Genomic DNA, 27,884 nt, shown 5'->3' on the forward strand with positions numbered 1-27,884 from the left:
ACCACACACAGAGCTTGCTGTGGCCATGTCCCCTCTCCCCACATGCCCATGCAAGGATTGGCCATGTAGCTCAGCTCTTTGCACACTATCTCACAGCCATCCTCCTCCCAGTCACCATCAGTATTATTTATCAGGTGTTAATGCAGACCAGCGACTGGGGACGACGCTCTGCGAACACATGGCATAAAAAAGAAAGATAGTCCCTTCCTCCAGGATCTTGGAAGTGTGAGTGTAGGACAGGAGATGACAGATGGATGCAGGCAAGCAAAGAGACAGTGCTGGTCAGTGCGACAGACAGCTGATTGCAAGACCGGCCCCAATTCGGCAAAAAGAACTGCTGCCACATGCACAAAATAAACTGTGCAGACATCAAAAACATGCCGCTTTTCCTCTCTTGCTCCCTACAAGCTTAGGAGTTGCCAGGATGAGAAGGCAGTAAGAAGTGGTCAAGTGGGAGCAGGATGTTTAATCTAATAGTTTATTGTAATCAGCGGCCTGTCATCTCTCCCTATCTCCTTTCAGCAAGTCTGTCCAAATGGCGGGCAAAGCGACACAGATTTTTGTGTATTCAGCACAGTAATTGCCTCCCATACAGGCAGCGAGCATTTAGGAAATATTCTGCCTCCAATTATAATTTCTGATTTGAGTCATGGAAGAATACGCCATACTCCTCTTTATTTCTGCAGTCACCGACTAATGAAACGTGCCGTGGATATTTATAGAACTGCCATTGTAAATAGCATCTGCATTTGGTGCCTTTGAGTTATTTAGTGTGATGGTGCTTTCACCAGGAGGGTTTTTTCATTTTGAAAGGGAAAGGTTCCCTTTGGAGCTGTTTCCTCCCGTCGCCTTCGCTGTTTGTGTTGGATGGAGCAGTTCTGTGGGCAGTTGCTGATAATTTAGTGACAAAGTGACGGGCATGTGGGGATTAGCTGAGCGTGGCGCGGGTTTTCAGGCTGTGTCACAGACAGTTTATAGGATTCTCCGAGACAATGTTTGGAGTTACAGCGAAGATGAATAGAAAGGAGGGCAGTCACCAGAGCAGTTCATGCCGCAGAGCAAAACAACCGACAGCCTGCCTTCCCTAGGAAACCCATTGTGTAAATATTTGGGTAGGAGCCTCCAAAGGAAATTTAAAGTCTTGTGATAAAGGTAACTAAAATGTCCTTTCCTTGAGAAAAACAGCTATGATTCGGAAGATCCCACGAGTAACCATGAGAGAGATTTCCTTTCTGTAGCATCCCTATATTAGAGTGAACAAATGTGTATGTCAGGTCCTGTTGTCACTGATGGATCTCAAAGCATTTTGCAAAGGAGGTCAGCATCAGTTTTCCCATCCTCAAGGTGCAGAAGCCAAGGAGCAGAGAAAGCACGCATGCCTTGTGTATGATCAGCTTTCCTGCACACTAATCCAGCACCTCATCCAAAAAAACATGTTCCTTCAGATCTTCACATGCCTTACAAGCACCATCTGTGTTTGTGTATTGGAGATATATTATCCCTAGTCTTTACACACTCATGTACATAAATGACAGAGCTTTTTAAAAGCTCTCATGTTCAGCTCTTCAAGCGCTCGGGGGTCATGCCGCATGGGCAGGCACTAAAAGAAGTGGCAGATTTTCAGAAAAATGTGACATACCGAGCTGTTTTGAAAAAAAAAAATCTGTTCTGTATTTTGGCGCATAATTTCCATCTGAGTTCATGATAAGTCTGGCCCATGAAATGCATGTGGCCCATATTCACACCTGGCGTGTGCAGCTCCCTGCCATATGGATGAACTGTTAGCATTCAGGAGTGTGTAACACAGTCCCACCTCTTCGCACGTCTTGAGAAGCATCGGAAATTTGGGGAGTTGATGTGGATACAGCATCCTTGGCTGTTGGAAGGCTCTCCTGGGCTGAGCACTAGAGCTTGGCTCCAGGTATGGGACGAACCATGTGCAAGCGGCAGAGCAAGCAGCAGGCACAACTGTGGAGGTCACCTGGGACTTACCTCGCCTAACTTGAAATGTCTGAAAGTTCTCTCTGCTTTGAGCATCAATGGCATCTTGACTGTTAGGTTAAACTAGACACTTGACTTTTGACTTTCTGGAGTTAGGGTAGAGGGCTCTTGCCCTCCAGAAGGAAACTGAGGGGTTGTGTTGGTACAGGAAAACTCACTCACTGAGCTCACAGTGAAACCCAGGACCTGACGAGGAGCAAACTCCCCCACTTCCCCTCCACATCAAGTGTCCTTGTCTTCTATCAGCAGCCCCGCTCAACCATTGCTTCTTGTCTCTTTGCTGGAATTTTGCTTTTCCATGGGGAAAGGAAAGCCGTGCCTTTGTGCCTCTTAGCTCTCAGTTCCCCCCATCCTTCTCTGGGTAAGAGCCTTGGGAGTGGAGAATCTCGATTCACTCATTGTAGTTGTCCTCCATCCAAAGTCTGGTGCTGCTCAGCTCATGCTTAGTGACCTCCTGCTCCCGTGGTCCCATCTATATGGCTTTGGTGTTGATTCCTCTGCTCTGGTTACACAGAGACACAGAAGAGGTTCCCTGACTTGTCCCCCTAGAGCCAGCCACAGCCCCATCCATCGCAGTGCAGCCGATAGCACGGATCAGCCAATTTGCAAAGCGTCAGATGTAGCATCTTTTACGCAGACAGACTGTGCTAAATCAGTTCCTTCTTGCCGTGCTTTGAAACATTCCCATTTCTTGCTCTGACAAACTAGCGGAGTTTGTATTGATCTGACAATGCAAAAAAGCACATAGTGTGGGCTTCAGACACCTGGTGGAATAATAAAACAGAAAGGAGGCAGGTTAGGACCATTATATTTTAGCTTATATCTAGTAGGAAGTCTGTCTTCTACCTTCTTGTCTTTTCTCTTCTCTTGGAAAGCATCATTTGTTTCTAAGGGAATTGAAAAGCCCCACGGCTGGGCATCATGTCTCCAGAAGGAAATACTGTAGCAGATCTCCAGCCACTTACATTGTGGTCCTTCTGAGCTTCAAGGTATCAGCCAAGACAAAACCAGAAGCTCCTTCACCATCTGTGATGGTACATGGGGCTGGGAGCTGGGGCCAGTGCTGGGTCTCTTTCTCCCCCTGAGGCTGTGCAGTGGTTGTTACATCCTCTCCAGCTCCTGCAGCAGCTCTTCACCCTCTCTTGTGGAGAAGAGCCTAGGTGGAAACAGCTTGCAGGCCAGCAGCTGGGGTCATTAGCCCGTACCATGACCCTTCAAACCACTGAGAGGCACAGAAACAAGGTGGCACTAAAGAAATAAAGTATGTATCTTGTTGTGTGCTCACACATTGTATGATCAAACTAAAAACAATCGTGGTCTTTGACAGCCACCTTGATGATGGACAGAACTGCTGGGGACAAGCTGATGTGAAAGCAGTGTGCTTTCCTTCCCTTCACTCCTCTTCCCTCCCCCTTTTCTGCAAGTGATGTTCATGAAATGTCTTGCAATTAGGCAACCATCGTGTGCTGCATTTCAGAGCTTCACTTTATTCAGATACTTCATGTTACCAGCTGTTTGCATTTGGGATTTCTTTAAGCAGCAAGAGCACTAGAGGATATGAAACTCTGGGTTGGAAAAGCGTGGAGAGCTAAAGAAGCTCCACACGGAAAGCAAGTGCTTTACTGAAAGACTAAAGCACAAAGTCAAACATCTCAGAAAATTTTCCCTCTTCCCCCTTTCACCTTCTTTTATTCTTATTTCAACCTAGGTGTAACCAACAGAGTGTAACACGCGAGAGCTGGACTATGTTTCCATCCCTGCCATCGCATGTTACCGCCACAATAAACTCACTGCTTTATCTCTTGCCTTGGGTAAACTCATATTAAAACTGGAATATCAGTACATACTCACTATCTTGGAGATGCAGCAGATATGTGACAGTAAGAGGACGAGAGAGAGGCTGAAGCAGAGCTCAGGCACTCGGCGTTTTATCTGCTGGGGAAGCCCAGCAGAGAAAGCTTGCGGCTCCCTGCACCCGTGTGAACATGACCTACACCACTCTTATTCCAAGCAGGGCAAACCATTGCGAAGGCCTTCTGCGAGCCTCTGGCGTAGCTTTACAACTGAGCTGAAAGCTGTTTAATACAGAGTTCATAGAGAAAAATCTCACTCACCAAGTGAGATTATATGAGATATTCCCATAAAGCCATATTTTGCATAACATTACTTACTGGAGGAAACTCTTGTAAGAAGACAATTTATTGCCATGGCGGTAACTAGCTGACGTTTATGAGAAGCCTTGTTTTACAAGGCTTTCCTTTGGCTGCAATGCCAGGGCTCCAGTTGTGCTCACAGAAATCGAGAAGGAAATCCATGTTATTTAGCATGCACAATACTCCAGAGGCATTCTGGTGTGAGTAACAACGGGTGTAAATTCTGCTTGGATCACATGGGACTGTGCATGCCAGGATTGTAAATTTGGGATGAGTCGAAGGGAAAAGCTCATTCTGACTGAAGTTGTCTCATAATAAACTCCATATCTTGCTTTGCCAGCTTGAGGCTCAATAGAGTTGTTGGCACATCCGAATTTTTGCTATGGGGAAGAGGCCTGGGCCAGGGTAAGACTCAATCTGTCCTGGCCCCAGGAAAGAGGGAGATGGGTGTGGGACAGAGCTGGCAAGAGGGAGGACAGGAGCACCCAGGAGAGCCCGGTGGGCTCCCATGCTGAGAGCTGGCAACTGGCAGGGTGAGGGTGATGCTGTTGGAGACGGCCAAGGTTGCAGACCCCATGGCAATGGCCATGCACCACCTGGGCTCTCGAACGGGTGAAGTTGATGGTGGGGCATTGCCAGCTGCCCTCCACCACCGCCTCCCGGATGCCAGCGCGTCTGGCCCCATCAAGCCACATGAGCGGGTGATTTTTAACCTGCAGACCTAAAGCAGAAAGCCGAGCTGTCCTCAGTTAACCCCCCAAGTCCACTTCTCCCTGCTCTCTGCAAGGCAGCTTTGCGTCAGGGGCTCAGCTCAGCTGTCACTGGTGGGGAGAGCTGATGGATGAGGGCAGGAGTGCCTGGAGTGCTGCAGTAGCCGCATCCGTGACAGCCTGTACCCCCCCACCAGGCTCCCGTGGACCCTCTGCTCCCTTCTGGTGATGCTTTAGGACTCACCATGGCAAGAAATATCATTAAATTGAGCTGGGGATCCATGCAGCACTCAGGAAGGTGCCTTGGCTGGAGGGTGGCAGGTCCCCGGGGGCCTGAGCCACGCCGCGGGGCTGAGCTGGGTCCGTGCTGCTGTGGGTCCGGGCGTGCATGAGTGCCATGGGGTGAGCCCATGCTGAGGGGGCTGCCTGCGTGCTGCCTAAGTCGTGCTGAGGAAGGGATTTCCAAGAGCCAAAGAGGCTTAGGCGGTCCATATCCCATTAGCAGATAGCGGGATTGTGCCTGTGCCTGTGCACGCTGAAGGGCTTTGCAGGGCTGAGTCGGGATCCGTAACTCTGCAAAGCTAAGTTGCTCCTCGCTTGCAGTGCTCTGTGCAAGAGGAGAGCCAGGAAAAGGGCTTGACCGACTGCAGAGGAGTTTCCTCAGGCCATGGCTCATTTATTTCTTAGCACCCCAATCTACAGGACCTTGGAAGTCTTATATAAGTCTTCTATACCTTAAAGTTTTATTGATATTATTTGTTAACGGTTGTAATAAACTATCCTGGTATGGAAGCACCTTCGGACCAGTACAATAATAACACAAGTGGCTCCCGTGGTACGTCTTAAATAGGACACCCCAAGTAGGACAAGCCCATTTTGGCATTCGGGCCCAAACAAGCAGCTGGTGCAACCCCCGGGAGCACCGTCAGCACGGCCCAGGGAGGAGCCTTGCTCGCTCTGCGCTGCCTCCGGGATGGTTGAATCACTGCTGTTGCGGGGTTTGGGGGAAACTTGTCTGGATGTCCCCTCCGCCGGCCAAGCTGGCTGTGAAGCCGGAGGCTGCGGTATGAAATGTCGGGGCCCCTGTGCTGTGAAGCGTCCCCCCAGCCCCATTTTTCACACTGGAACGATCTCCTCCTGGCAGCTGCGTCCAAGCAGACACCACATGCTGCTCCTTGACAGCTACCGGGGTGGCTTTTCTTTTTCTCCTTCCAGCCTTTTCTTTCCCGCGGTGCCAAAAGAAGGGGGATTAATTAAAAAACAACAACAAAAAAAAAACCACAAACCGAAAGCACCGCAGCGAATGAAAGCCTCCAGCTTGCGGCAGGGGAGCCGGCAGCCGTGTGCCGAGCTGGAAAGCCGAGCACCCTGACACACGTGCCTCTTCTCTCTTGCAGATGACGGAGGGCCGCAGATGCCAAGTGCACCTCCTTGACGACAGGAAGCTGGAGCTCCTCGTTCAGGTAGGCACTGCACGTTTGGCCATGCGATAGTTTGCTACGGCTGCAGATTTTTGCCGGGGTGGGGAGAGAAAAGGGTTTTCAGCTGGTTTTCTCAGGAACTTCACGCGTTGATTGCCTGCAGAGCTCAGGGAAGCTACATTAGTGCTGGGTGGGAAGGATCTGCAAAGATGTATCTGTGGGAAAGACTAATTCAGGACATGTTTTGCTTTATTCTGTGCCAAAACTGTTCCAGTCACTGCCAGTGAGATAGAAAAGCAGCTCTGGTCATTTTTGACACTGTTACTGTATCACTTAGCTATTTTTTGAGGTGTTGCTTAGCTTTGAGAAATGTATTACATCTGCTTAAAATACCTCCAGCATTTGTTTTTCTCTTCTTTACTTGCCATCCTAAATTGCTGGGGTACAATGCCGGGCTCCACGCCGGAGGTGGCTGTGCCCCATGCACCCACCTGCGCCAGGAGCCCAGCCAGCAGCAGAAGAGGCTGCGGTGGTGCTGCCACAGGCAGGCATTGCTTGAGACATTACAGAGGTTGTAAATCACGTGTCAAACACAGATATGCATTAAAATAAGTCTGTGCTCCATCTGCCTTATTTTTTATTTTTTAAAAAAAAAGGAAAATTAGGAAAAATGAGAGTCTGGTGATGGGCTGATGGAAGCTGTAGCATCCTGCGCTTTTCTGACAATTTTGGCTCATGTCTCGGAGATCACCAACGGGTTAATAACAAGAATTAGAAGAATGTCTTTCCTTTTACAAACGCTGCTGCCGGCCAGCCACAGGCAGCCCAAGAAGCAGGAAATGAAACTTCCCAGAGCGCCCAAATCCCCCGGCTGCAGCTGATAAACTGGGGGGGGGGCAGGATCCTACCCAGCGCAGGCAAACCTGAATGGGGATTGCTGAAGGCAACTTGAATCGCCGGAAGTACATTCAGCCGCGCTTTCTGGAAAGTTGCTTAAAAATACCATTAACAAAATGTTAATGGGTAACGTTTTTTCAAGTACATAGTCACCGAGGAGGTGAAATCCCTCAGCTCCCCGTGACGCTCGATGTGGTCAGAAAGTGCCTGGATAACCATGAACGAGCCAGGCCAGGGCTGGAATGAGATCAGCTAAATCAGGATGACTAATTAAAACAAAGCACCATACCAATGGTCTCTGGATGGCGAGCATCCCTGCACCAGGCTGCACCGGGCTCGCTGATGCTTAGCAGCTGGCGAGGGGAAGTTCAGCCACCTTCATCACAAGGACGCAGCACTTGGCTTTCTATTTCATACAAATGCCTTTTTAAATTTTTCTTAGTTCAATTAAAAATGAATGGGCTATTGGAGAACAGCTCTGCTAAAGCACTGCTCACAATATTAATAATCACAGTTTAAAATATACTGCGGGAAATCTATATGAGCTGCCCTGGCCAACCTGCTTATTTGGGGTTTTTATCAATAACACAAAAAACCCACAGTGAAGACGACAGTCAGGGAGTCTGGTTTGGGAAGCTCTGTGTCCACTTCTGAGTGAGCGGAAACAATATCACGTGATAGTATTTTTTTTACGTGTTTGATCACACCTTCAATGGGAATTTCTCATAATCAATATAGGAAGTGAATTGCTCTGTAAATCACACTAACTAGTTTGCAAGTGACCCATGGTTGAATTTTATTCGTACAATAAATTGTTTTGCTGTTTCAAGTAACGTATGAATGGGGACAGCCAGGAGGGGTGATTATGAAAAATTCATGCCCAGAAAAAGCAGTAAGCTCTGTTGCATGCAAGTTGACCTAGATCTCTGAGTACCACCGTGCCCCTATGCATACAGGATTGTCCACTGAGGCATCTCAGATGCTTTTCTGGTTAAATGAGGCTTTTCAGTGCTGTTAGGTAGCCTCTACTCGGGGTGATAGTAAATAAATCACTTTTGGGTGGAGCAGACGACAGAGGAAGAGGATGTTTGGATTCGAGTCTGTCTCCAATATTGATACTCTTTGCAGACGTGGGCACAACACTTTGGTTTGCCTGCCTGTAAAGCATAGGCAAAGCCATCAGCTTTGGGGTGGTCCTAGGGCTGCTCTGCTCAGGGCAGGAGTGGGCTGATGCTACCCAGATGAGTAGCGCTTTGTCCCGGCGGGTCCTCAATCAACGAGGCTCCCTCCGGGAGCAACGTGCACTTTGCCAGGGGAAATCTCACCAACTGACTCGTATTGTTTGTAACTTGTGGTGAGATTTCAGATAAAAGTTGCTTTGTAAGTTCTGAGCACCGTTATTTTTATTATTACCTTATCTCGTAGCTGAACTGAGTAAGAAGCTGTAAATAAAATGTTCATCCAACCCTGAGCTTCTGGCTGTCACTTCAAAGCTGTATTTTTCTGTGGGTGTCTTGCCACGGGCTGAAACAGAGGGCTGATTTGTTGGTTTATGCTATGAAAGAGGTTCCTCCATAGCTGTGTTGGGCCTTAACACCTAGACCTGCATCGGCTTGAATCGCTCGGGAGCAGGGCTCTTAAATTCTCGTGTGAAATTTCCTCCTTCCCACCAACCTCAACCTTTCCTGGAAGCTTTTCCATAGCTAATTTCACACTCCTATGGCAAGTTTAGGAGAGACCGCTGGGAATCGGTAGAACTGATCTCTCTGCCATGGGTGAGATCAAAATAACCTCCTAACCTGGATCTGGCTTTACGTAGCCTTGAAGTGGTTGTGTGTGTGATATCGAGTGCTCTGCTTAGAGAAGGGTTCAGGGATTCTGCTGCTGCATTTTGGTGTGGAAAAAAACAGCAGAAGAAGCTGGGTCTTATCGAAGGAGGGACGTGAGTACAGCTCCCTCAAACAGATGCAGGAGGGCTTCTCGAGCATCTTGAAACTGCTTAGGCCAGTGACTCTGGGGAGCTGAAATTATTTCCTCTCCTGCTGCCTCGAGTGGTGCTGGGCAGAAACAGATGCATCTGGGAACGATCAGGGTGTTTGCAAAAAGCAGTGTATTAAGCAAATGTACTCCCTTTTTTGTCTGCGAATTAGCTGTGATCAGACTCAGGGGTTTATGAATATGTCATTCGAAACATATCAGTTGATGGTTAACGAGGACCATACCTCGGGCTGCAGGAGGACGGCAAGTGGTAACTGTGCTCCTGCGGTTGCTCGCAGGAGTCAGCCTTGGGTCTGTGCGACAGCTCCGACAGACCAGATTGAAATGTTTTGACACCACAAATTCTCTCCCAAAACTGCAAAGACCCCTCAGACCGGCCACACAGCTATTGCCAGTGGGACCCCCCACGTACATATGTTTTATATGCATTACTGAGCCCCAAAAGTAAGGTTTTGGCTCAGAGGCAGCATTTATAACCCCTTTTGTGAATGCTGGCTTGCTTCAGTGTTGGCACATAATGCAAGGGCTTGGGGCTACCACCATCAGGAAAGTGATCCTGGGTTTAGTCAATCAAAGGGTCTTGACTGAAGTCTTTTCCTCCCAAGTTGAGTGGCTGCAGAGTGGTACAGCAGGAGCTAAGGAAAAGCAGAAACACAGGCTTTGCGGATAAAAGAAAGCCCTCCCCAATGTGTTTTGTCACATAAATGCTGAAATTTAGAAGGGCTAATCATAAATGGAGACAGAGGAGGATCATATGGAAATCTCTTCCTGAGGGTCTGAAACTCAAAGCCTGTTTGACTTGGGATTAGGAAGAAGAGTTGCATTTGGTATGTGTTTCATATGATAAATGCCTGTTGATGATCTGGTGTGTGTGGCAAGTTTACATAGGATATTTTTTTGACAGTGTTTTCTTTCTGAGCAGAGGCAGAACGTGGCTCCTTGGATCTTCTTACAATCTGGGTTTTTTCCTGTTTCTGTTTGATGCATGTTTAGTTTCTAATACAGGGGGTTTTTTAAGTGTTTGGCTTTATCCAGCTAATCCTTTTCAGCGAGCGAGTCTCTTTTCTTGCTTCTGGAAAATGGATTTGCTCACATTCCCCACTCTCAGCCTCCCTATCTGTTATATTATTTCCCTGTGACCATGTATCATTTGTCTGCTGCGCATGAAAGGTTTGCCTTGCTTTATTTAAAGACTTTTGCGTAATTGGCAATTCATTCCTTTTCATGTGGGTTTTTATAAACACAGCTTTTTTCCGGGCTGGCTGAATCAGGCGGCCTGGCTCGCTCCTGGCTCCTGTGCCGGCTGCCGGTGCCTGTTATCTGACAGCGGCTCCGGCAACTGTCACCCCAAAGTGTTAAGCCTCCTAATTCTTTCTCTCTGGAAGAGTTATTGCAGAAATAGAGCTCATCCGAGGCTCGTAGCAGAGCTGTCTGTGGGGTCTGGAAGGCTCTGAAATTTGATCGTAGGAAATAACTGGGCTTTTTGTTTCTAACCTTCTCCCCGAGGAGCACTGAGCCTGATTTGGAAGAGCCAGGGAGAGACGTGGGGGTCAGCACCACACTCGTCTGTAGGTGTTTGGGTGGTTAACCCACCTGGATGTCCATGTTATCACTTCTTAAGTAACTCTTGCTACCCAAACAGCTCGGGGTAAGCTACGTAAGCTTGCAGCATTTCTATGTCTCAGCTGTGATACAAGTGCATCCAAAACCACGTGAACAGTGATACATGTATACACACAGCCAAATTTAATGGGATGCGCAGAACATCCCTTTCCAACCTTTTTGCCTTGGGCACTGACTCTGCTTTGAGTGGGTCAGGAGTCCTTCAAAAGCCCAGTACTTGTCTGCAGCATACCTGCTGTGCTTCAGCATCTCATCCCCAGGAACCACTCCAGACTGGGAGGCGCTGGTAGCTGTGAGCCAACACCGGGCTGGCGAGACGCCTCATGGGCTAGTGACTCACTGCCACACGGATGGCTGTCACCAGAGTGGCTGACCTGGTGGAGATGCTCAGCTCAGAGCGCACCGGTGTCCCTTGCACCTCCAGGCTCAGCCTCACTGGAGCCAGGCTGAGGCATTCTGTCCTGGGGAAGATACAGCATCTTTTGAGAGCAATAACTCCGCTAATAACAGTTAGAGGGAGAAATAAAATGTTCCACTTTCATCCCAAGATGCTGTTAGAGTTTTTGCAATATTTTCAGTATTGCTCATCATCAGGAAATTGCAGTCAGTGGGGTTTTACCTGCGTATTCTTGCTGCCTCACTTTCGTATGCCAGTAAGCAGGGTGGTTACCTGGGCTGGCACGGTGAGCAAAGGTTCCCCTTCATGAAGTAATGAGGATGGCACCCACCTGCCATTGGGGAGAAGGTGTCTAATTTTGGATAGAGGTTTTGCATGAGGACCACAGCAATATATCCCATCCTTAGAGCAGGATAAACAAGCCCCAGGATGGGCTGAATCTCCCCTGGGAAGCCACAAAAATTGCAGAAAAATGAGGGCCAGCCCTGCTCCACTGCCAAAACTGGGGATCCCTTTAAAAGCACCAGCTCCCGGGCTGATGCAGAAATGCAGCCACACGGCCCTGACCGTAAATGGAGACGTTTGGGTGCCAGTAGCCGTCCTCGTCGTGCGGGAGAGACAGCTCGGTTCCCTGCAGCGCTTGCAGGCTCTGCTCCAAAAGTGCTTTTAACCATCACTGCGGAAGGCAGCAGCAGCCAGCGCTGGGCTGGGAGCGAGGAGGCAGGAGCAGGCAAGAGGGTGAGTACTGCCCTGCCGGCCCCGCTGCCCTCCCTCATAGCCTTGCAGGAGCAGCACGGTGAATGTATTGCTGGGGTTGCTTATAGGGCATGTCCTATAGGGCATGGAGAGCTGGAATGGGCTGGCAGTGATGGCTTTGGAGGGAGTGTCTGAGGGAGGCTCCCTGCATCCCCACTTCCCACCCAGCCTCTCCATACCTGCAACGAAGCAGCTGGAAAGTGTCCCTTTATCTTAATGCAGCACTGGCTTGACAACTGTCTTCTGAGTGGCTTTGTAGGTTGTGGGTTGGTGTGTTGCTCCTCTCCAAAAAACCAAAAAGCATGTTTTCTGTAGGGCAGACAAACAACTAGAGACCAGGCTGAACTCTAGTGGAGTTTTCCACTAGGAATCTGGCAGGATCCAGTCCCTTGCACTGAGAAAAATGTGCAAAAATTGGATTTGGATCATAATTTAAAATGGGTTGGTGTTGAAGGGGTGCTCAGATCTGCCTTCTGGAAAGGAGGCTTTATTTTCCCTAAATAACTGCAATGCTAGGACTCTGGTATAAGTCTGATTTCAAAAACAAATCCTGATTTACTGTTTGGAAAATTGCAAAGTAGATTTTTGAACATCTTTGGCATTAAAAATTATTGCGATCCACAGCTTTGGATCAACTTGGGCACTGTAGAAGTGTCTGAGGTAGGATTTACATCACTGGGACAAACCACGCAGTTCCCCCTCCGCAGCTTGTGGCTCCTGGCCACAAGCCAGGTGTGAAGCCATCTCCCTCCTGCAGGGAAGACTCCTCCTGGCCTTCCACTGCCTCTTGGGTCCCTGCTTGAGAGTTTTGATCATCTTAAATACAGCAAGTGTGACCGCAAATGGGGCAAATGTACGGCTGGATTCGGTCACCGTGGGATGTGGAGAGATGGAGGAGAGACTGCTCTGCACAAAGGGAGGTGGGAGCCTGGACCGAAGATTCAGGTCTGTGGTCTCGCTGAGCAACAAATGAGCTGTGAGTTAAGAGCTTTTCTGCTGAAAAGTTGGCTGTCTACCGAAAAATAACATTAGGAAAATATGTTTAGCATTGCTCTGAGGGGAATATGGTGCTGGGAGCATTGTTGGCTTTCCCAGTCAGCGCACCTCCTGCAGACAAGGTTGTTGCACAATACCTAGATGTTGCCTTAGACCGGATTAATGGATAAATGCAAAATAGACCAGGAGAGCCAGGTCTGCTCCCAAACCCAACCTTTCAGCCTGCAAGGTGTGACTGTGTTGAGCTGCTCTACAGAGCCTCACTAATTCCCTCAAAAAGCATCCACCACTGCCATCCGTGGCCTATAGAGCATCTGGTGTCAGGCTGGAGGGCTGTAGCTCTGGGGTTCATTCCTCAGCTTAGGCTCCAGTGAACCCAGAAGCCCACAGAAGTCAAGCCTGGAGGGGAGAGTGTTTGCTGGGAAGTGGAAATGGAAAAGCACAGAGGCAGAAGAGAAAGAAATTAGATGTGCAGAGCTGGGGAGTGAACAGTTCAGCTTAAGAGCCAAGAGGGATTTCAGGAAGGGTAAAGGTGGAAAGGCTCAATTACAAGGGCAAAACTGAAGGGATTTGGGATAGGAGGTGGAATGAGCATCTCAGAGGGAAATCCTGAGCAGGGCTCAGAGACTAGGGGGGAAGAGTCTCTGCTGTGCACCCTGGCTTGGCTCCAGCAAGGCCAGTGCAGTGGTGCTGGCCCTGAGAGGCTGATCCAAGCCCAGAAGCTCCCAGGTGTGCTGGGTGCTCCAGGCTCCCCTGAGCTCACCGTGGGTGACCATGATGCTCAGTGAGAATGGACACAGCCCCTGTGCTATGGACGGCACTCAAGGGATGGAGCTGCTGGAGGAGAACATGCTCTAAGGTCAGATGCCAGCAAAGCAGGCTGTGGGGACCAAGCTGGCAGGTCATGCTAGTCGGTGAGGTTCACCGGGAGCGGGATTTGAAGAGGTCAGGTAGGGTGCACAGCTCCAGGGCAGGGATCAGCAGCGAGCTCAAATGGACAGGGAGCACGGAGAGCCTCCGAGGGGATCTGCCGTGCAGCGAAGGTCAATCTGGTCAAGCAGCTCTAGAGAAAGCAAAGCTGTGTGTAGGAAAGGCAAGACTGGAAATTAATGAAACCCAGCAGGGATAGCTCAGTCCCTCCAGATTTGTTCCTCAGCTGCCTGCGGGTCAGCAGAGGCATGGGAGGAGCATTAACAGAAGATGGGGCAGGTGGAGGCAGGGGGCAATAGCCGCTGGGAGCAAAGTGACCCCGGAGAATGAGTCAGGTCAGGGCTGACCTTGCCTACAGCAGAGGTACTTCTGTGTCATGAGGAGATGAACTGGAGGGGATGATGCTTCCCTGGCACGGTAATGCTGCGCATGCCCCTCATTCTGAGCTGCCTGCTGGTTTCTGAACAGAGCTGAGAGCAGGTTTCGTCCTTTCGTGCCCTAAGACCCCTGTAACCGAACCCCGCACGTCTATCAGGTGCCACATTAGGAGCCTCAAGGAACAGACTCCCACAGCAAAGTGCTTACAGCCTCGTAAGAAAATAAACAGGGAATGACAATCATGCTCCTTCATGGAGTGAAATGAGGGTGTGATTTCCAAGGGCCTGCATAATCAATATCCCTATTATCAGTCTTGCAGAATAAATTGCATTTAAACTAATACAGGCTGGGGAGCTATCCATGAGCTGTCAGGAGAGAGATAAGCTGAAGACATGTTTATTCATACCGCATATGCTGAGAGCTGGATATTCTTTACAGCTGGCCAAATGTGGGTGAAAATATTCAGTAATTTTTTTTTTCAGTTCTGCTAAAATTTGTCAAATACCCTTAATTTTGAGCACACATGGAGCTTTTGAAACTTACTGGGGGGGCTGGTGACAATCCCAGTAAAACGTCTGGTGAAGGGAGAAAGCTCTTTCCTTTCTGATGAGTTAACTCCTAAAGTTTTGTAAAGCATCAGCAATTTAAATTGTCCTGGTGACCTCCCACCACATACACCAGTACAGGAATGGCACATCCAGCATCTAACGGCTCCGTTACAGAGGAAACATCTCACTCACAATTACTTGGGAGAAATTCAAAATCTCACTATTGTTTCTGCCTGGCTCAGCTGCTCCGTGGCTTCAGTGGAGCTTTTGTTCATGCCTGGGCCAACCTGCGAGTGTCCAACAGTGCCTGTGAAATACACCATTGTATCCCATGAGATGCTGCTCCAGCCATGGACAACGCAATGTCCCCCAGCCTCACTTCCCCCTCCCAGGGGCGACCGCAGGGCTCAGCCACGGGGCACCACCAAGCGCAAAGGCGGAAATAAATTAGGTTTAGTTTAGGATGATGAGGCTGAAATGCATAGAGCTCCTTCTGCTCTCCGCTGCTGCTCCTTCATGGTAGACCAGCCCTTGTGTTGGTGCCACATGCCATCCCACGCCTTCGGCCCTGGCTTGTCTGAGCGCCTGCCTGATTCGGTCCATGGCAGGCAGCAGTCAGATTCGTCTCATTTAACTTAGGGCACGTACAGCGTGGGTGTCTGTGCCTGAGCTATGTTTTTACAGGCAGTGGAGAGAGGAGGGCACTTGTAGGGCGCAGCTGAGCTCATCCTAAAATGGATCGTCTGAAATGAGTCGTGCCCCTTTCTCTCCTTGACTGCAAAAGGACTCTGCAATTAGCTCTTGGGTAGGTGTTCACGCTGTGGATGGTTACATGTGGTTAGATCAGTCCCGCTTTGGCTCCGACTCCTCCTTTCATGTCCTCCTGGCTGGACAAGAAACCCAAATAGTAAATTTGGGTAAGAAAATGCTAAATGTGGCACAGGACAAAAGCTGCCTCCCAGAAGGCAATGGAAATGGAAAGAGAAAAATTTTTTTTTCATAGCATGGTGTGAGCGAGTAATTTTGAAAAATAATAACGTATGTACTAGATGATTTCAGGAGATATTGAACAGTCTAGAAGAGTGTAGCTCAGAAGAAATGATGAGCAAGGCAGCATAGCAGATTTGCTTTCAAGCCAAGGTAAAAAATGTGCATTTCCAATCCGAGCTAGCATTTCAGGATGGAGCATTTCCCCTTATTGCTGCCGTCGGACTGCGCAGTACAAATACTAGGCTGATAGTGAACGAGAGATGCCAGACTTGATTGTCTAAGCTACATTACTCAGCTTATAGAAAATTGTGTGCTATTCCCTTTCTTTTTCAGCCGCAAGTGAAAGCAGCTTAGACAAAAGATCTCAACTTTCAGCCAAAAGGCGCTTCCTTTGGCACGGCACAGTGAGAGCCTCGGCCATGAGTGAGGCTCCTGGGCTCAGGGGTATTGCACATAATGAGCAAAAAGGGTCTTAAACTGTTACCATCTCACTGGGAAATAGTTTCCTTTCCCTTTACCTTGCTGCAGGTAACCAAAAGCAGCAGCTAGCCATGGCTGTGTGATGTCAGGTTGGAACGGTTGGGGCTGGTTAGTTTAGGGCAGCCCGCATGTGCTCGCACAGACACAGGTTTCGGCGTCACAGCTGGCAATGGCACTGAGCAAAGCAAAAAGGAGCTGAGTCCAGCACTGTGGTGCTACCAGCAAAGGTTGCTGGGGCTGGTTCGCCCTGCTGCCCGCGGCATGCGAGGGCAAGGAGACATCTGCGACCACGCAGAGAAGGCAGGAGGCTGGGGATGGGCAGGGATGCGAGGAGACCATGGTGCCCTTCCCGAGGGAGACCTGGGTGCTCCCCAGCCCTGCCCACCTCACCTCTCCCTCTACAGTCCCCATCCATTCCCCCTGCCTTTGCGCAGGAGTGTGGGTTTTTAGGTCCCGTCTCTTTGGAAATGATGCAAAATGCTGTCCACAAGTGACAGAGCAAATCTCCATCCCCCAACCTTCACCATATTTCCAGTGTGTGGCTTGTCGGTCCTTTCTGTCTTTATTTTGGAGAAGTGCCTACTCATGAGGAAGCTTTGGGTGATCTGATGTCGAAATGGATTTGTCTCTCTCTTTGGTGGTTTATGTTCCCAAATTCCCCTCCTGCCCCAGGGATGCGCTAGCTTGCTGACGGCAGCACACCTGTGAGTTCAGTGCCCGGAGAAGGAGCGAGGCAGGCACAGCGTCCGCTGCGAGCATGGAAAGGCTGCCTGTGGCATTTGTGTCAGCCGCGATACGGGATGTCATCAGAAAAACCATTGGCTTTTCTAATTTTCAGGACAGAGGAGATGGTTCTTGGCTTATAATTGGGTCATGCTTTAAAAAAAACTGCATGACCTCATCGTGAGCAACAAGACATGTGCTCGTTCTCCCCTTACATTCCTCTCCCGACCTTTACCAGAGAAGCAATCCTTTTGGATTAGAGGCTGTTAATACAGATAGGATGTCTTTTACTTTCCCATCTAGCTGCACTCAGAGATGGCTCATCACCATTATGTCTGAATGAAAACTCTTCTGTTATTACCTTTGCTGGGAAAGTGCCCATATTTGGGGAGGAAGAAGCACAAATATAAACCCACCTTGGGAGGAAGCTTCAGTCTCTGTCCTGACTTTGAAAATGATGCTATCTTGGTAGCAGGTCAAACCAGATGCCTGGAGGTAGAGCCAGCAAAGCATGCCAACTCTGGAAGGTGTTTATCTTTGGGAAAATTGATTAATAGTATGGATTTTGGTTTAGTGATTCATCCCTATGTTTGGAGAGGACTCTCCCCTCCGCTGTGCTGCCTGTCTCCTGCATTCCTGTTAGCAGAACAAGAATAATCCCTCCTCTGCAAGCAGACAGCAGGCTAGCGGTGCAGCCTGGTCCCCATCACATCTGCCTTCGGGAGCTGCCAACCCCTTCACCCCCTGGAATAACGTGGGGCGAGCCATACAGGCATCCCATCATCCTCACACAGGCACAGGCACATTTTGGGCCACCGGGATCAAAAGGCTGCCAAGCTGCAGAGGTACCTCTGGCTCATTGCTGGGCGTATAACCCTGTGGTTATGGTGGAGGATGGGGAAATAAAGGGAGGGCTGGAGCAGGAGGTGCAGCGGTGACTAGATGCGACCTGACGAGATCGTGAACAGGCCAGCAACTCTCAGCTCATCCCTGCCCTCCTGGTTTGGCAGCCCAGACAGTGTTAGAGACTTCGGCTTGTCAGAGTGGATCTTATAATGTCTCTAAGTTACACCTGTCTCCTGGAAAAGAAATGAATTAAAGAGATTTGCCTTTGCCCTTTTTAAGAATAAAATAAACTAAACCAGCCAAGTCATTTACACTTCATTTCCCCTCCTCGCTTTGAAGCCGGGATGAGCATTTCATGCGTAGAGTTGTTCTGACCCACACAGCGATGTGGGCAATGCCGTTGCTCATGCTTCCCCAGACTCTCTGATGTTTATTGAAGAAAACCACCTTGCATCCGTGCATCAGCCCTGCGTAGCAGCCAGGCCATTGCATGGGATCAGCCCCCAGCTGCTGAGCAGCTCAAAGGCAAAAACGTTGAGGGTTTTGGCTGTAACACTGGGCTTATCTTGGTTACTGGGAAGACTAGGTTTTGGATTAATTTAGTTCTCTCTTTCGAGGATGTTTTGGCAGTAGATGCCTAATGAGAATACCTTTCCACTTAGACTCTGCCTTTACTCCTTCTCCGTCCCTATCACTAGTGTGCAGGGGATGAACAAGCCCATTTCTTGAGGTTCAGTTCAGGCTTATCTTCTCTAGTTCTTTGATTTTTCTTGTCTTTTGAGCAACCAGAGAGTTTATACAGAAAGGTTATATGTACTAATGTGCTTTAAAGAGGAGAAAGCACCATCGATGCCCCTGACCTGGTCCATGTCATGGGGACTGGGTGCCCATTTCTCACGGCTCTCCACTCCACTGTTTTCCTCCGCTCCTCTTATGGGCAGAGCCAAACCGGGACCACAGGCAGCAACTGGGATAAAACCCTCAAGCCCCAGTGACTCCAGTGTCCTTTCTCTCTGCACCCATGTCCCGTTCACTGGCTTTCTGCTGCCCCTTCAGCAACCACAGCTCCATCACTACAAACATCTGCATGCTCCGGCACGGCTTTGGCCCCAGGCTTTGGGAGCAGGGGGTGAGATTTGCCCCCCAGCAGGACACAATATATCCCTGAAGATGGAGACCTCAGAGCCAAATGTTTCCAGAAACTGGGGTGGTCACTGTTATATGTATCCAGGATTTTCTCAAATTATTCAGCAAATGTCGCTGAGATACAGAGACACTGACGGTCAGGCACATTCGGTATGATTCAGAGCTTGTCACAAGCATTTTGCACAGCTCTAGCTCTTGGGCTTTAGTGAATGGTTTTAAAGCAGTCCTTTCCCTGAAAAACACTATGGAGGCAGAGAGCATGAATTATTATTTATTTTCACTGTGTGGACAGTTGATCAGTGACAGATGTTTCTAATTGCATTAAGCAAGTGGAAATAATGAGAATTAGATAGCAGATTCTCCAGGAATTTACATTTAGATTGAGTTACAATTTGCTATTAAAAAAGCAAATTCAATGTAGACACATTGGTTCTTCAGCAGAAATGGGAGCTGATTATTTTTAATTATTATTTGATTATTTAAAAATGAGCTGTGTTACTGTACTTAAAAATATTTGACTCAAGGGGATGATTTAATATCTGCGCTTTATGTCTCCTGAAAAAGACAGGGAACAATGAAATTGTTCATCAGCAAACATCTCCTTCACCTCCCCATTAGGGTCATATTGAAAGGTAAATGAAAAACAGGGGCTGCCACAACCCCATCTCACAGTCCTTGTGTAAAACTCGGCCGATGTCAGGATGGTGGTGACCCGATGGGGCTCACCCAAACCGTCTGCATCCCTGACAAATTGAATTAAGTCGCACTGATGGAAGACAAGCTGCATGCCCCCGCTTAGGCACCATGCTATGCTGAGCTTGGCAGGAATTTCAGGTTGATTATCTCCACGCCGTGCGTTGCGTGTAGCTGATGTAAAGCCAGCCGAGGCAGCGCAGAGGCGGGTGCGCTGCCTGGAGCAGGGTGGGGAAGCAAGCAGGGCTTCGGCACACAGAGAGGAGAAGCGTCTGTTGGCTCCAAATGACACATATATGACAGTTATCTCCCAATTCATGCCAAGAGGAAATGAGCTGTGGTTCAAACCACTGGAGGTTTTCCTTCTGGGACTCTCCCACAGCTTTTTTTTATTTTATTTTATCTCCTAGATTTCAAGTTCAGCTTCAGACACAGAAATGTGTGAGTCCACTGTCAGCAGAGAGGGGATTTATGTGCAGTGCAGATTATTAGATGTCTCTGTTAAGCGCAGAATCCAAGCTATAATATTTTTTTAACTAACTAGCTGGCTCAGCTTTTAATTATTTTTTTTCCTTTTGCCTAATGAGAGCCTTATCCAGAACTCCTTGAAGTCAGAAAGTCTGTCTATCAGCTTCAGTAGGCTTTGGATCAGATTTCAAATCACTGATTCATTATTAATTACACATCTGGGACTCTCTTTTCAAAGAGTTCATTGTTAAATACATTCACTTTTAGACATTACAGATTTGGCATTCTTGTGCATTCAATAAAAATCTGGCAAACCAGCAAAGAGCCACATGCCAACTTCTCTTCTGGTATTGATGGATGAACCTCTACTGAACAGCAGTGGTTTACACTATAAGGATATAACATATCTCTTTGCTCTCACATAACCACTTTCTGTCTGAGACTAAGTCTGTGTTTGAAACTTTTGCCTTTTTTGTGACTTCTCCTGACTTTTTCATAACTTTTCACTACCAGCAAGAGTTCCTTTGTGGATTCAGACATTGCAGGGCAAAATATCTTTGCTATCTATCATCTAGTTTGTTTCCTTTCTTTTCAAAGAGATACTGGCATCTTCTTCCTAAGACAAACTGCAGTCACATCTCCAGAGCCTCCTGGGAGAGTAGACAGGCAGGCAAATGTTTTCCTGATCCCTATGGCAAGCGGAATTAAAAATGTCTTTCTAAAGATATATGGTCTTTCCTGTAGTCGTTAATAATCTAGTTCGAGTCCAGCCATTGAGACATTAAAGTGACCAAGGAGCTGGTCTGGAAGCTCTGTTTACACAGAGGGATAGTGTTTTGGCAGGGGAATATGTAGAAATAAAGATTTTCCTACTGAAGTCCATTCAATAGGAGGCTAGGCCCTAGATGAAAAAGCAGGACATATTACATTGTGATTTAATGGCACAGGGTATTCCCACTTTGCAGCTGAAGGCACAGGGACCAGCAGCCCATATGGGTGTTTCCTGTGCTGCAAGCAAGGATCTCCTAAGCTGCACTCAGCCCAGCCTTTGCTTCTGCAGGGCTCCCTAGACACTTTGGGAAGGAGAGATGGGGCAAGTCCTTTTTTCTTCTCCTGATGCCAAATCAGAGTTTAAAATGGCTGAACGGTCCCGGTTAATACCAATGTCCAAAGAGATTGTGGGGATAGATTCAGATGACAGCTACTCAGTTTCCAAAGCTTTCACTTAATCGACAACTGTTTAAGTTATTTGGAAAGGAAAATCAATAGAAACACAGCTCCCACCATTTAAAAAATGAAGCTCTGAATGTTTATCAGAGGCAGACATCCACTGAGTTCATGGCATGCTTTCAATGCAAGGGATAAAAATCACTACACAATTGTGGAAGGGACTATGAAGGAAGAGAGCATTGCGACACTGGGGCACTCGAACCCCTGAGCAGTCAAAGCTAATTCCCCACTGCAAGTCAGACATCTCTCTTGTTTTATCACAGAGAAGGACAAAACCCTTCCTCTGCCCAAATTCACCTTCCTCAGTTTTTCAGAAATCACATTAAATACGATTATTCTCTTCACCCTCACATATGAAGTGCAACTCTTTCCAAAACTGCACCCCTTCAGCATTAGAAATGATAAAGGCATTTACTCCTTGCAGTAGGAGCAAGTTTTGGGGTGGGTCCACAGCCATCTGGTAGGACATCAGGAGGGAGAGAGAGATCTGTCACGCAGGCAGTGTGACTGCTGACTGGTCAGCAGAGATGCCTTCATTTCCCAGAGGGCCATCAAGATCTCCAGCATAATTTTCTGGAATTCTTTGTGCTTCCAGCAGTAGCATCTGCCAGCAGCATGACTGATCTCCAGGCTGGCCCAGCTTATGAGACTTTGGCTCTGTCAGTCGAAGAAATGGACTGAGAACAGTCTCTGTGATTTCCCTGCCTGCACTGCTGCTTTAGGATCTGCTCCTGCCCATCTCTCACATTGGGTTTAATGAAAGCATGAACAGATATAGTTACTTAGTCACTTCGATCTCACTTTGCTGTGAGGAGGTGTCTGAGTGAGAAGCAGAGAGACTTTCTGGACGCTGGCAGGGAGGTTCGACTCTTCCTTGGGGAAGAGGAAGGGCTCCAGCATTCCTCGAGGGCAGGCAGCCGCTATCCTGTCCATGAGGGAAGTGTGGTCTCAACGCCCATTGCGGTGGAGGACGTCGGTCCTTGGGTCTGCTCACAGAGAGATGTGCTTGGGTTGGTGGCACTGTGGGCAAGTCCTTATGCAAGGAAAGAGCGTTAGCTGCAGTGTAGGGTTTGGGTCGATGTCACACCAAGCCATCTTCCCATTCCTGGCAGTGCTGAGCAAGCTTTTAGATATTTTGAGGGACAAAGAGCTGTGCTGTCCTTGGGTTAAAGCTGATTTGTGCATTTTGGTAGCATACCTCGGATCCTATAACTCCAGCTGGCTCAGCCTGTGGCTAGTAGCTCCCTGTGCCATGCCACTGCATGGTGCGCCTGATCTGCTCTTGGCTCCTCTGCAGTGTTCCTGAAGAGAAAATGCCCCAGATCCCATCTCTGGGACACCAAGCCTGTGGGCAGATACATGACATATTTCAGTTCAGAAACGGGACCACTTTGGGAAGTCAGTCCCAGTCCCAAACCAGTGGGTAAAGACCACTAAGGCCAGTTACAAACCCTGTACTCAACTTTAATTTTGCAAAAAGAAAATGAGGCAGCCAAGGATTCCCTCTACCTGAAATGAAAGCTCATGGGGAGAAGAGTGGGTATGACCATTTCTGACCATTGCCCCTTCCTCCAGGCTTGGAGGCACTCCTGCCTTCAAGCGTGGGAGGCAGTGGAGCTGGCATCAGCATCCCTCCCTAGATCTCTTTCTTCAGCCAACCTTGTACACTCATCCTCCCCTTCCCTCTTCCTGTGGACATTACACCAGCCGTGGGCCAAGGATCGCTCCTTTTCAGAAACCAGGCTGCCTTTGTTTGTCTTCTAGCCCTCCTGCTTAGAAAAATCTTCCCCAGTTCTCCATAAAGTCTCCAAGCTTCTGCTTCCACGGTTCATTACATTTATTGGCTAATTCTGCTATCGCCCCAGTACACGGGTCATCATCCACATTTGTATGTGTTTACATTTTCCAATTATTTCCTTAGTAGCTCTTTATCACTAACAGTTTTTACCCTGCCTGAGTTCTCTCCTAATCGCTCCATCTTATTTCTTCTTTATTCTTTCTTTGCAGAAAAAACATTTTTTGTTTTTTAATAAAAGACACTCACTATCTCATCCGGTCATTCATTTCATCTTCCTCCTTTTTAATGGGCCTGGTTTATCACCAGCACTTTTTACAAATATCAGGGGAAATAAGCCTTTCTTATCCCCCCATTAACTCCTATGGTGAGCAAGTATTATTTTGCTTTCTTTTCTTTCGAGCTGTGGCCAATTATCAGTACTCTCCATTGCCTCCTCCTTTATTTATGGGAGTTGCTCTGTGATGATGGTGAGCCTGCAGTCAGGAAATGAAGCCCAGCATCCTCGTTCCCTTCTCATCCACCTTCAAGGTACCTTCAAGGGGGTTAGGAGCAGAGCTGTTTGGAGGGGGGAGTGGTAGGACCCATTTGGGCTGCAGGCAGTCCTGACGTGCACCAGGACGGTCCACGTGCTTCAGCCGCACCGAGTTTTAGCGTTCCCTGTGTTAGTTCAGCAGGTATCACAGGAGAAATAACTGAACATCTGGAAGTAGAGGCAGGACTTGCCTGTGGCCAGGGCTTCTCCATTGCAACTCGATCTGCTCCTTGAAGTGCCCTGTCCCTGTCCCTCTTCTGTTGACACGGGCGACTGCTGGATGTGGTGACTGCCGTGACTGACAGAGGGGACCAGCCCAGGGGACCCAGGCAGCTTCCTTGCTGTGTCCCAAGGCATGCTGGACATGGAAACCTTTGCTTCTTAGGGACACACATAGTCAGTTGGTTGGCTTCATATATAGGCTCTGAATATACAGATTCATTAGGCAAGACTGCAGATAGTGCTTAATATGAGTAGCTGAAGGCAGGGGGAGTTTCCATCTTTTTGTAGATGACAAGTTGTTGACTTTCTCCATTTCCTGTGAAATAACCATGGTTTTATCACAAGCCTAATCTTTGATTCTATTCAGCACTTTCTGCTGACTCAAGAAGCAAAGACTCCCTTGGGGTGCTCACCAAGAGTGGAGGGGACCCTCTCTCTTGCAGGACAAGGTGTGTTAGACCATGCCCCACGGCCCAGGAGAGTCACGGGCAGGTCCTAGCCATCGGTCTGGTGAACTTGGGGGCCACACTCATGCACAGGAGATTAGAGGCCAGACTATCAGTGGGGATGTAAGTGGAGCAGCACTGATTTACGGTGCCTTGGGAGCTGGACCTACACAACGCATCATTCTTTTATTCGGCTTCAAGGTTAAAGCAGTTTGCTTAGCTATCCCATTTCTTGCGGTCTCTGACCACCCAGCTCCCCGTAGCATCTGAGCTTTGCCACCAGGCATTAAGCAATGTAAACCAACATCTGGCACGTGAGGTTCAGCCTCCCTCTCCTGACCTTCCCAGGGGAAGGACTGTCCATCTGATGGGTAGTATTTTCACAGCATGCTTTACATTTGAGTGTGTTAAGTGAGAAGCTTCAAAACATTGTGGTATGTTCTTAATAAATCAACAGTATATGTACAGATAATTAAACTGATGAGAGCATCCACGAAGACCAATATGCTTCAACTCCAAGCTCTTTAGGAGAGGGAGTATCTAATATTGCTGTATGTATGGAGATTCTAACAGTGGAGTCAGCTCCCTTGACTACATCCCTAGGTATAAGTACAGATAAAGAAGATGAATGCACAAAAGCCTATGTACCCATTATGCTTCTGAAGGCATCCCCCTTCCCCAGTCTCAGCACATGAGGATGTAGCTCTCGTTAAGTTTAATTAGTTTCTCTGCACTCACAAATGGTGTGTAGGATAAAACAGGAAGATCTAATTCTATGCATCAGACCTAGCACTATTATTGATTTTATTGACTTTTATTGCCATTAGATTTGCTATCGCGATTCATAAGATCGTCATGTAGGTTTTGCGTGTTTTTTTTTTATAAATGGTTTTAATGTGTTTAGAAAATGTGCTACAAAAATAAGCATTCACTTAGCTTATTAAATATTTTCAGCAATGAAGAAGTGACTTTGAGTCAGGATGGAAATAAACATCCTTAGTCAGGAGAGATTTTTAAAAAGCAAACAGAACATAAGAATGCAGCTAAGCTAGTATGTCTTGGGAAATTATTTTTCTTTTTCCACATCAGCAATAAGAGATCAAGAGCATTTCCAAGCACCAATTTCTGTGGGCTGGATGAAGGGAGATGGACATTTCTACAGTTGATTTGAAACTGGATGAACTAGAGCGCTTCAGAGGTTTACAGTCGAAAAGATAAATGGATTGTGTGAGCTGTCCAATTTCATTATGTGCCCTAGCCAAACTCTTTCTTTAATGTTTGATAGAATTATGATCAAATATTTCAAAATAAAAATGCTGACCTCTGTAGAAATTGTTGTTGACCTTGTCAAGGTAGCTTTAATGCTTAAAAAGAATACCAACAATCTCTCAGTGATATAAAACTTCAACAGATGCTACCAAATCAAAATATATATAGCAGGCAGCTGGTTATTCACACTGGCTGAGCTCTTATCAAACCCTGTTGTCGGCTGAGTGTGAAATGGATTCCTGCCACAGAAAGTTGGCTCTGAAGCTCACTTCATGTTCAAAGTTTGATTTGCCACATGTGATACAGTCGGATGATTTAAAACACAATTGACTTTCTTGCAGTAGTTGACGACCCTTTTTCAAAATTATACAGATCTCCAGAAACCGAAAGGCAAGTACACATGAAGACCCAAAGTACCTTAAGCCAAACATTTACGATACAGATTATCTGCATAAATTTGTCATGTTGGAAGCGCTTTCTTAAACTAAGCCATATAACTTTCAACCCAGCATGCTGCAAAGAATGCCATATCCCTGTCTTTTTTCCTTTGCATTAAGACAAGGGTTTGAACCAAAGCCCTGTACACAAACCCTCTTAACTCCACAGAATGTGTAATTTGCATCTTGAGCTGCTTCAGTTTGTATTAATTTAGCACCAATCTCCAATTGGAGAGCTCCATCTAATCTGGTCTCTGTATCCATCAGTGCTGTATGTTACGTGCAAAGGAAGGTGAAAAATCCTCTGCAGACTCCAGTTCTGTGATAAAAGCATGAGATATGCTTAGTCTCACTGATATCTTTGCTTGCTTAAATTGATTACAGATAATGGCAATGAAATCCAAAATTCAGCCAGTGTCTCTGTTAGTATTTCTGTTGCAGGGGCAACTTCTACAGGTTAAATGTCTTTGTGTTACAAAATGAGGTTTTTTTGACTCTTTGCAAGGACGAGGGAAAGAAGAAGAGTTGCCTGGCTACCCACGCTTCTTCCAGGCCACTCAAAGATATCGAGGTGTAGGAGCGTGCTAAAAGAACAGTTATACAAAGCAGAAAACTTGTAACCCAAGTAACCAAGTCAGCTGTGTTACGCCAATGTAACTCAGAAGGTCATCACATCCCTGCTTCACAGCGGGAAGCAAGTCTAGACCAGCATTCCTTCCCCACACCTAAGACAAGTTAGAGGAAAGAGACAACAGCTTGAGTTGCTCTTGTATTTGGGGAGTCCACATCTAGGGACTGAACCCAAACCAGCACACAGCTCTGTTGCTTGGCCAGGTTGCAGTGTCCTTCACCGTGGACCAAATCCAGGGGAGGGGACAAAGCCTTGTGCTCTGCCCGTTGAGTTAAGATAGCATTGTGTGGGGCTGGCTGGCTGTGGCTGTGGCTAGGTGAGAGGCAGAAAGGATGGGACGTGCCATGCACATCTGAGCTGTGTCTTGTAACCTGTGCAAAACATTGCTACAGAACCTGCTGCCACATGAGCTAATTCTTCTGGTTCAGGAATACGTGAAATCTGGGGTTGTTTACCTGATTGTGACTACTGACGGCCAATTTGGGACCATCCTTTCTCTGACTTGGCTCATAGAGGAGGAAAATCAATGACTTTGTCTGTGCTGTAGAAGAAACAAGTCAGAACGTGCTCACTGGCTCATGGACTCTGCTGGTATTCAGTTGGCTAAACTCTCTTCCCCTTGAATGAGGTGGACAGATCCATACTGACATCTAGAAGTGGTTCCTGGCCCAAGCTATCCCCTAAATGGTGCTCAGGCATTGTCTGGGAGAACGTTAGCTCCCACAGGCCAGCACTGTGCAAATGGTGCTGCAGTCTGGAGACCACTCAAGTCCATGCTATGGCCCTCTTCAGGTTACTAGTACTGACACAGCCAGTGCTGCTAAACCGTGGGGATCCAAGTGCCAAATATGCCCAGTCCCAGTTATCTGGAGTTTAGGTGAACTGGGAGATGCTTAAGCCACTGTGACCTTGAAAATAGTGTTTTGCTTTGAAGCACAGATGCTTCTGTCTTCTGCTTATATGAAACCGATGGTTTTCAACCAGGGCAAAGTCCTCCTGCGTGAGGGTATCTTCCTTCTGCTCTGCTGATCTATTGTCCATATTCTTCTCAATTATACATAGAAATCTCATAGAAGTTCCAAGCAGAAGGAGATGGGAAGCTACTGAATAGATCATTAATAGGTTCAAGACATTGAGAATCTAGCCATCATATCTAGGAATGGTT

General features: G+C 47.7%; 1 protein-coding gene across 1 annotated transcript in view; it reads left to right on the forward strand.

Annotated features, from left to right (window-relative positions):
* Nucleotides 1-27,884, forward strand: part of FRMD4A (FERM domain containing 4A) — a 208,442-nt gene that overhangs the window by 68,550 nt on the left and 112,008 nt on the right. The window contains 1 exon segment of the mRNA XM_050897605.1: nt 6,262-6,327. Coding sequence (XP_050753562.1) covers nt 6,262-6,327 — 66 coding nt within the window.

This window comes from Gymnogyps californianus, chromosome 1 (assembly GCF_018139145.2).
Source record: "Gymnogyps californianus isolate 813 chromosome 1, ASM1813914v2, whole genome shotgun sequence".
Lineage (NCBI taxonomy): Eukaryota > Metazoa > Chordata > Aves > Accipitriformes > Cathartidae > Gymnogyps > Gymnogyps californianus.